The 10692-nt window shown below is 43.8% G+C and overlaps 1 protein-coding gene across 2 annotated transcripts in view; it reads right to left on the reverse strand.

Annotated features, from left to right (window-relative positions):
- The window catches only part of epha4b (eph receptor A4b), a 103231-nt gene that overhangs the window by 78959 nt on the left and 13580 nt on the right, over positions 1-10692 (reverse strand). For both annotated transcript variants that reach the window (XM_032531063.1, XM_032531062.1), the window contains exon 2: positions 5396-5460. In XM_032531063.1, coding sequence (XP_032386954.1) covers positions 5396-5460 — 65 coding nt within the window. The remainder of the gene's footprint in view (positions 1-5395; positions 5461-10692) is intronic.

Below are 10692 nucleotides of genomic sequence, written 5' to 3' on the forward strand. Positions count from 1 at the left end.
AATTCATGTTAAAAATCCACTATGGAAAAAACATAAATGATCATATCCAGAATAATTGTCTGAATTGAGTCAGGAATACATGTTTATCACAGAAAATAAGGTAAGGTCATTGATTTACAGCTAGAAAAAAAATTGTATTGGTACCATTTTTCTTCATCTTGTAAAAATTTGAAACGGGTCAATTTGAACCGAATACCATACAAGGGTTAAAAAAACGAAGGGGGAAGATAGGTGAAGGGAGTGGGTGAGACGGATGAGGAGAGGGAGGAAGGAAAAGGAGGGTGCCAAAGAGAAGAGGTGAGTGTTTGGGGAGGGTTTGAGTTGACGGGGAAATCCCTTCAACTTAAACACACATTTCAAATAAAAGAGCAAGAGGTAGAGCTCGACAGCAGCACCACTCAGCTGGGAGATGGTCGTGTTTCATCGGCAATCAATAAACAAAGGAGATCTCAGTCCAAAGACCGCTTCTAGGAAACTGGGCCCCAGTTCAATGAGCTGTGGTTTTGGTGCAAACCAACGTACGCCTGCACGTTCTCTTTTCACGTCTGGGGGAATATGAGTGACAATCTGTGTCCAAATGACTGACGGACGGTCTTTGTCCATGCTGCACGTGTGCATACAGTGACCCTGTTTTTCTAAAGTGAACGCGTGATTTAGCGCTTAAGAGGTAGGAGTGTGTGTATGAGGGAGCGAGAAGGAGTAGGTTGGACAGAGCTACTTTGTCTCCCGTCATCTGCTACCATCTGTTTCCACTTCTGACTAAGGCAGTAATTGAGAACACTTCTCGCATGAGCAGGAAAACATTTCTATCTACACACACACGCGCGCAGACATGGACAGGCACACACACACACACACACGCACACTGGAGGAGTCCTAGTTTGTGGTGAGGGATGAGAGGACCACCATCTTTGTTCTGAGCTCCAGTCATCATCTTGAAAACTGAAGCTCCGGAGTGATGAGCACATATCACCTTACAGTAGTCCGAGCATGTAAACACAGACCCCGTGCAGACATGTGAAACACACACACACACACTCACATGTGCACACACACACCTGCCCACACCAAGACCCACGGGGGTGATTAACATGTTATTTAAAATCCAAACGAAAGTCGAACGGTGGATGACCGATGAGGCGCAGAGAAAGAAATGAAGAAAAGAGAGAAGACGGGCTAATAAAAAGCAAATAAATGAGAAACTAAGCTAAGCTTGGATTCCTGAGGTTAATCTGATGTGACGGCCCAACAACTCGGCAAAAGCTCGACGCATTTCACCTCCGAGTCCTGAGCGCTAAAACAGACCCACGTAAAAAAAAAAAATCTGACATTCTCACATTAGACTCTCCAACTCTCTCTCTCGCACACTCAGATACTTCTAATCCCCCACAGCCTCCGCTGAAACATCTACTGAGTAGGAATCGGTCGTGACCCAACATAGCTCCAGAAACGGAGAGAAGGAAGAAAAGGGAGTAGAAGAAGAAGCAGGAGACTGTTTAAGCTGCCGCAGCCAGCTGTCACAAGTGTCCCTGACAGCCAGTTCAGAGTTTACATATTATACAAAGGATGTATCACTGGAGTCTCGCTCGACATTATGCGCCCACAACAACAGAGCGCTCTCGATTTAATTAAAAGAACAAAAAACACAAGACAGAGGGAGAAAGAGAGAGAGGAATGAATGTTGTTAAATTACAGGCGCGCCTGGCAGCTAAACAGACCCATCTGGGTAGAGCTGAGACCAGTCGGACATCACAGGACGGTCGCACACCCCCACCCACTCATGCACGCGCGCACACACACACACGCACAAAGCCGAGGCCCCAGGGAGTGGTGATTAAAGCATTTATGGGACTAGTCATTGAGGGATAAAGAGGGCTTTATGATGTCTTTGTTTATTTCTTTGTAGGCAGAGTTCGGAGTGGCTGGATTTCTGCCACTTCCTGGTGCGCGACTTATTTCCCCAGTTGGTGAGTCTGTTCACTGTCACATTTGCCCGCCCGGTGTAATGCACAGGTGTGTTTTGGGAACATGAAAACAACCTGCTCGCCCGCGTATTGGCCGATGATACACGAGCCACACGAGGGAAAAATCGACCAAAAAACACAACTCGGAAAATGTTATGATTGGCCAAAGAGTTTAAGCTCCCTTTCTCTGTTACTCTGGAGTCGGAACGCACGCCCGCCCGCACACACACAGTGTTCGGTCTGAACGCTAATTAACATTAATAACCCTCCTTCCTGAACCCTCAATCACCTCGGCCAATCAGCCCACTTGATTGCTTTGAAGTGACGCAGCGGCGTCGGCTCAGGGTTTAAGTTCAACCATTCACCAGCTTAACATAATATCCCTTCTTCTGCAATCATCTGATGGCTACACCTACGAGGACTAAATCGGCCCCCCAACTCTGTCTCGGGGGGGGGGGGTTGGGGGGGCGAGGGGAAAGGAGGGAAAAACAGAGATGGAAGATGGAGAAACAGGAAGGGGTGGGTGGGGGAGAACAGAGGGCCGGGGTGCCTCTGGGGGAGTGGAGATGCCGTGGGGCCCCCTCCATTTTCAGACATCATTAAGACGTATCTGTTTTGTGTCCCTCACGAGTAACACCCCAGCCTGGTGACAGAAGTGGGTCGCTCCACGCAGTCTCAGGCACATCCGGCCCCGCACGGCTTGGATTAGGCCTGACCTGCGGGGGTCAAGTGTGGTTTTGGACTAATTCAGGTAGACAGTGGTCTCAGTTTGGTGGGAATTGCCTCTTGTTGAGACCAATCCTGGTCTAAAGTTCAAAGGTCAACTAGATAATCCTCCTGTTATGAAACATAAGACCCTTCTCACAGCACCGGCACCTTTTCTTCTCTCAGTCTGTCACTCTCGTATCACACTCTGTCCCTCTTCTTTTCCTTTACATTAGGTCCATTTCTGTTAATAAGTCCTTGCCATATTTATCTTGACATATGTATAATTCTATTAAACAAACAGGAGTGTTGCCAACAGGATTGGCAACCTCTACTCGTCTCTATACTGCTCACGTCTAGACCAAAATTCAAGCAGTGTTGGCAGGGTGGTTTTACTCAGGAAGGTTTTGATTATGTATATTAATATCCTGCAATATTTCAAACTGATTTGCTGACCATATAGCACACGTCCATAAATGAATCCATACACCTGTTTTTGCAACTCACTGACCAACACCAGGGCTCGGATGATATCATTTGATTCTTTCACAATCCATGGGTGCCGATTGGAGTTGTATTGCGATTTTCATTTATTAAGTATTGTGATTTGAGTATTGAGTATTGGGATTTTCCTTTGCCTTCTTTAACAAAAACACTAATAATGAATGATACACCTCTAGAGATAATATATCATGAGACATTGCAAAAAATAAATTGTTTTCTGAAAAAGAATGCACGTCACATGTCAGTCTGCCATTAATTTCATTAGTAAAGAAGAACATGACATGTGTTTTCTGCATTTCCTGCTTCGGCTCTGTTACGCTGGAACCGGATATGATATAGACAGAAAATACTTAGGTGAAAAGTTCATCAAAAGAAATAGATAAAGCATATTGATTCTAGGGGAAAGAATTGATTTTAAAAATCACGATACATCAGATTTAGTTTCACACCCTAACAAATACTGGCATTTCCTTTGGTTCGCCACCATCATAGCTCATGACTATCCTCTGCGTATAGACACATTTAAACATGGAATACAAATCCATTTATGAGTGATTTGACTTGTTCTATAACTCCTTTGGCAGAATCTTTCCCTTTTTTTCTGTTTGCTAGCACCACTTCAGATGCACTTGCGTTGTATTTCTTCACTCCTGCTTTCCAGCTCCGATTTTTTATTCTAACTGAAAGAAAAACTGTGCCTGTTGTAAGTTGAAGCAGCTATATTTCATCCAATTTAGCCCTTGCATTTGTCTTTTTAGCTGACAATGACGGGGCTTCAAAAAAAAGCGTGAGGAGGACCATGTGTACCTAGGACTAAGACAACATCGACTCAATGCACCACGAGGCGAAATAAGAACCATCGCAGCCAAGACTTTACCAGCTTTAAGTCATTTAATAATGTCCATGGTCAGATAAAGCAGCTGATAACGCTTGTGCCTGAGCCCAAAGTAAAGAAACTCAAAGAAAAGACTTTTGTTTTCACAATGATAGTGGGATCAAGGATCTATTTGTCCCATTTATTAGACAAGGCGGGTTGTGTGGAGCCATAGAGCCAGTTTCCTTAGTTTCTGTACACATTCAGGGAGGAGAAGCTAGATCCCCGCGATGTTGACAGCTCATGAAAAAAGATATACAGGATGGAGTTTATTATATATATATATGTATATTTCACTTTCAAGCCAACGCATTTCTTTGAGGGTAAACTAACAACACATGTGCCTTCCCGGGGCCATGATTAAGCCACCCCAAACTGAACCATATTTTCAATAAAAGTAACTTGTGTACCCTTTGGTTTTCAAAATTAGAATTAGAACCTTTTGGCTTAGCCACAGATGGAACGCATTTAGTTCTTCTATAAGTACCTCGGTGGAAAAGAAAAAAAACAAATACGTCCACAAACATCCACGATATGGCCACACAATCGGAGCGTTTAAATAAAGTGAACTTGAAACCATTGATTGCTTGAGAAAACCTCCTTGCTCAGCTGCGCTCACTTCAGCTGCCTCTCTGCTGCGCACAACCATGAAACAGCGTGTGGCACCCTGCGATTTAACACACCGACGCTGAATAGTGGAGGGGAAGTGGGAATCGAGGGGAAATAGAATTAATTCAGCGCCATTCATCAGCTCCTGCGCCAGAGTGACATACAGAACCCAATCCTATTTCTTCATTCAATGCACTTCATCCTTCTTCCTCTCTACGCTCTCGCCCTCTTCCTCTCCTCTCACGTCTGTGATGTCATTTTCTGATGCACGGTGGCTGCACTCCAGACTCCCCTGGTCCCTATACAGTACCTGCAAAAGGCTTGTTACATAACCCCCGCCCCACACACACACACACACACAATAACAAAAAACATGTACACAACATCTCCTCTTACATAAGAATATTTATCCATCTACCCCGTCCCTTAACTCCATCCCGAAAAATCGCAACCCGTAATAAATGGAGGCTCCAGTGCCACGGCGTTTTCAGCACAGCGGAAATAATTTCTAAATTCCCCCTGCAGACTCCCGATTTAGCAAGGAGCGCTCAAGAACCCAGTGCTCTCTATTACACACACTCCAGTGCTGCCTCTGCCACTAGTCCCTGAAAATAAAACATGTCAACACAACCCGCTAGTTGTGATCAAATGTATGCTTTTGGTGCCAGCTCCGGCATAAAGAGAGGATGCTTTTTGTCTGTGTGTGTGTGTGTGTGTGTGTTGTGCTGAATATACTCACCCCCTCATTAGGGTAAGCCTCCCAGCCCAGGTCGGCCAAGGCTGACATGGAGTCCAGCAACGTCACTGCAAGAACACAGAGGAGAGAGCATAAAAACACACATAAAGTACTCTAGTAAGTTTATTTCTCAATCCCCATTTCCTTGAAACAACCTTAATGTTTTCCACATCCAGTGAAGAGATATTGCCGTCTTGAAAGCATTACGTGACATCAAAACCTTCCATATAATAAAATCCAAGATGTTTTCATGTTTTATACAAAGGGGGTGTTTTGTTGTGTTGGAGTTCAACAGCAGTGGAATCACAAGTAGTGGTGAACCTATCATTTCAGCTTTAAGATGATTGTGCTGCAGCTGTTTTGTTTCAAGGGGACACAAAGTCAGTCCGTGAGTGTATGCGCCGAGAGTGTATTTCATAGTTACATTCTAGACATTAGTGTGTAATATACAACCACTCGCCCCGTAGGCTTGAAAAATGGCACTTGAAGCTCGTGCTCTTTAAGGAGAGAGGAGGCTGTGGTTGAGTTGTATTCAAAGTGGTTGCAATGGATTGTGTGGAAAGTTTTCATGCCACATAAAACAAATCTCAAACCAGACCGGCAGGGTACTCCACTACTCTGCTGTTCATCTCTTTTCTCATTATATTACAAACAGTTTAATGTTTGCCAATGGCTAAATATATTGCTTTTGTCGTAATACTCATCTCCCTGTAAAGCCCACACACAGGCACATGTGTTAGTTCGCACAAATTAGAGCCTGCAGCTGTTATAGGGGTCCGAAAACGCTTCATCAAAGCTCAATCATTGGTATACACAGCGATTTAACATTTCATTTTTAAGAAATTGAAAGAATGCTATGAATCCAACCTCAAGCCCTGTTTTCCTTTCAAAGGTCATTTTCTCACTTCCACTGTGCATGCAGATGTTTTAGGGAACAGAGCTCTAAGATTTCTGCCCCCCTTATGCAATAGAGGTGAATGTTATTCTATTTGTGGTACTCAGAGAGTCACTTCTCATACGACTCTGAGAAATAGTCCCCATGAAAACAATGGTCTGCTCTGTGGATTGTCCAGACATTGTTTCTGGAGACAGATATCGCAAAGCCTCGACACATAAAACTGAATCTCCATGGCTGGGTGACAGTAAGTGTGAAAATCTGCGAACCAGCCCTTTCAACAACGTTTGAGCCTCCATTTAATAAGGCAACTTTCAAGCTAAAAAGATTTTGTAGGAGTATCACTGTCATCAAGGACAGACATAAGTGCAGCAGTAGGATGGATGTAGATCTGCACATGGTGCATCCTGTGTGTGTGTGTGTGCTCTCTGTGTGACAGGAGGAAGTGGAGGGGGGGATGCAGGAAGGTGAGAATGAAAAAGTGAAGAGAGGAAGGTGGCAGGTTGACCAGTGGGAGGCAAATGAAAACCTGCTCAGATTCTGGAGCGACGGTCTTCACCTGTGTGAGTCACTTGTTACTGTGTGTGCAAGTGTGTGTGTGTGCTTGTTAAGGCTTGGCTCAGTCAGGTCAGCCTAATCAAGCCTTCAACACCGCTGACCATCAATATTTAATCAGTGTCCATCTGCAGAGACTGCTGCTTCTCCCTTTCTTCTCACTGTGGCTCTTTCAGGTTATCCTCCGTCCATCAAAATGTCTTTCAACCAAGGCATTCAACCCACAGATCCCAGATCAGACGGCCGAGTCGCTGACCTCACACAATTTCAACCGACTGCCTCACATTAAAGCGGCAGACGTTCATATACCCTCCAACTTTAATAAGCAGTGACCTGGAAAAAAATATCCCAAAGTAAAAAAGAAAACCGAGTTTGCCCTCCTCAATGCAAATGAGGCTAATCATTCAATTGAAGAGGACTGAAAGTGCCTGTTTACGAACCCCTCTGTGTATCCAAACTGCCTGTAGGTATAACAAAGGGACTGTAAAATTGCTCCAACCTCCTATTTTCCTATCTTTCCCCTTTTTTTCTCTTCTCCCCGCACCCACGCTGTTCATCAGCCCTTAGTGAATCCCGGCCGTTGCCCTCAGCTCAGCACACCGTGACAGCAAGGAGGCATGTCATGCTGCATTAGTGGGTGTACATGTGAGCATGCACGTGGAAGGGCGCACACAGGGAGAAAACAGCGACAAAGAAAATAGCGCACACGGTGTATTTAAAGCAAAGCGACAGAGAGAGGCTGCAAAGCAGAGCCGGGGTGAGAGAGGGAGAGTGGGAGAGATTCAACGAGAGGGAGGAGACAGACAGTGGAGTGGTGCTGAGCAGCAAAAGGTCAGAGGCAGCCTCCAGCCTCCAGTGTGTGTTCACAGGGACTAAAGACCATTTAGATGGCTTTCCTCTGTATTTTTGGGGGAGTTTGTCCTCAACCAAAGGAAGTGTCATAAAGGACAGAGGGTGTCGTGTGCTGTACAGATTGTAAAGCCCCCTTAGGCATATTTATGATTTTTGATATTGGGCTTTTTAAATAAAAAAACTGCTTTGGCATTTGAGTGGCGTACAGACAATTGGACATAATGGTATAATAATATGTGATTTCAAGACAACGCAGAGGGACACACATTGCAGCACAGACACACTCAGGGATAAAAGCGACCCATCGAGAAACGTCACGGAATTGAGCAAAATTGCCTGTTTCGCATGGTCAGTTGAGTTATGCCAATGATATTCAGTGTGACACACTTACTGCAATACCTTTCCTCGTGTTTCACAGAGATCGGAACTGAGTGCAACCCCTCAAGTTACAAAACACATTCTCTCCCCTCCCTGAGTGGTATTTTTAGTGCTTAAAACACTGATTAAATCCCATTTACATGCAGTTTCAGTTGGAGAAACAAGGTCCTACTCGCTTCCCTTTTTAAAATGGCTGCTCTGCAGAATATCCTGTGTGTATTTGCGCTATGTATGTTTTTGACTCAATCCAAACTACCCATTTATGGACTGTGCAGAAGATAGCTGTTGGCTAGCTAGCAACGGATGCACTGACTCTATAGAAACTTTATTAGTATTGTTCACTTACAGCCACGGATGACAAGTGTGTGTCTGTGTATGTTCATGCGTATGATCTCAAAACTCAAAAAAGTTCTGTCAGTCATTTTCCTCCAGTCTATCTCCCATATTTCTCTGTACGGTATGTTTATGAAGTGTATTTAATAAATCATTGGAATACGTTAGGGCTGGGCAATATATTGATATTATATTGATATCAGACTAGATATCATCTCTTCTATTATTTTTACCTTTTGCCCACTTAGTCATTATAGCTACATTACTGAATAATATTTATCTTGAATCTCATAATTAAGATATTTTGTTAAAGCACCAGTTGTCGACCTTATAATATCGCCACAATCTCGACATTGGGGTATCAGGGCGAGAATATCGCGATATCTGATTTTCTCCATATCGCCCTGCCCTAGTGCACATTTTAGTGCAAACTCCCACGGCTTATTTATGTTCTGAAAGACATTTGCTGCTGACGTTTCCAAAGGAATAGCGTAGCATCGCATGCAGACTGGAGGCAGGGGGAAACTAGTCTTGCTCTGTCTTGCTTCAAAGTTCAAAAATCGTCTCGGGTTACGTATGTAACCCTTGTTCCCCGAGATAGGGGAACGAGACACTGCGTCGGTTACGACACTATGGGAACGCCTATAGTGTCGTAACCAACGCAGTTCAGTTCCCCTCGAAGGGAACGTCTCGGGTTACGTATGTAACCCTTTTTCCCCGAGAAGGGGAACTCGAACTGCGTCGGTTACGACACTATGGGAACGCCTATAGTGTCGTAACCGACGCAGTTCGAGTTCCCCTCGAAGGGGAACTCTCGGTTACGTATGTAACCCTTGTTCCCCGGATAGGGGAACGAACACTGCGTCGGTTACGACACTATAGGCGTTCCCATAGTGTCGTAACCGACCAGTTCGAGTTCCCCTCGAAGGGGACGTCTCGGTTACGTAGTAACCCTTGTTCCCCGAGATAGGGGAACGAGACACTGCGTCGTTACGATACTATGGGAACGCCTATAGTGTCTAACCGACGCAGTTCGAGTTCCCCTCGAAGGGAACGTCTCGGTTACGTATGTAACCCTTGTTCCCCAGATAGGGGAACGAGACACTGCGTCGGTTACGACACTATAGGCGTTCCCATAGTGTCTAACCGACGCAGTTCGAGTTCCCCTCGAAGGGAACTGCTATCTCTCACATTGAAAGTTTCAGTCCGAAATTTTACTTAAAATGGCGACCCTTTGTGACATATTTTGAGATTCTTAAAGTACTGCCTGAAGTATGAGAGACATTTTTTCTATTGTTATTTTACTTGTACTTGTTTTGTAAGTATGTTTAATGTTTGATGCATAGCTGTGAGAATGTACATTAATATTATTTAATTTAATTTATTATTATTTTGGTGTTTTTTTGTAAAAAAAAAAATTGTATTTGTTTATTATTATTATTATTATTATTTTTTATTCATTTTATTTTTTTGGTGGTGGTGGGAACTGCCAAGAGTGGTATGGGCAGGGTGGGTGAGGGTAATTTTGTTCCTGTTTGTTAAAAAAGAAAAACTGAAGGGAAATATATATATAACTTGTATTGTGCAATTCTTTCAATAAAAGAAAAAAAAAAATCTGCTATCTAGCACCTCTAAAGCTCAATAACTAACACAGCTGGTTTGTTACACACTTAAACTAAAACGTTTCTTTTAGCTGTAACTTTCCAAAATTGTGAGCGCCATGGCATTCCATCACTGTTATTATGGGGGCTGGAATCTTTGAGACATATCTAATAAAACCCAACTATCCACATGGCTGGAAAGGCCGACTTCTAGTGGTGAGCAAGACAAAAAAATCATTTTTGTCATCATGGGAAAAACTCGCGCTAACGTCTTATTAGCTGAGGTGTAATAGAAGCCAGTACATCTGAGGCAATTTTGCAGCCCACTGGGAAACACACACACACACACACACACACACATACACATAAACCTACACATCAACACTTTTTCTCATCTCCTCACACCTCCTGTCAATACCACTTATTACTAGTAATCAATGACTGGACTCATCAATTATGTATTAGCTATAGCTTCCTGTTTGCTGACACAGCCAGTATGCATACACCCTAGGTATGTGTGTGTACCTGTCTGTGTTTGTGTGTCATAGACGAGAATAGAATATAAAGAAACTATGAGTGTGCAGAACATTAATTCCCCCAAGCAGAAACAAAGCCACACCTCTTATAATGGACTTATAATGAGAGGTGTGTCTCTAAAAGCTCTCTCTCACTCTGCTCTTTCTCCA

Source organism: Etheostoma spectabile, chromosome 12 (assembly GCF_008692095.1).
Source record: "Etheostoma spectabile isolate EspeVRDwgs_2016 chromosome 12, UIUC_Espe_1.0, whole genome shotgun sequence".
NCBI lineage: Eukaryota > Metazoa > Chordata > Actinopteri > Perciformes > Percidae > Etheostoma > Etheostoma spectabile.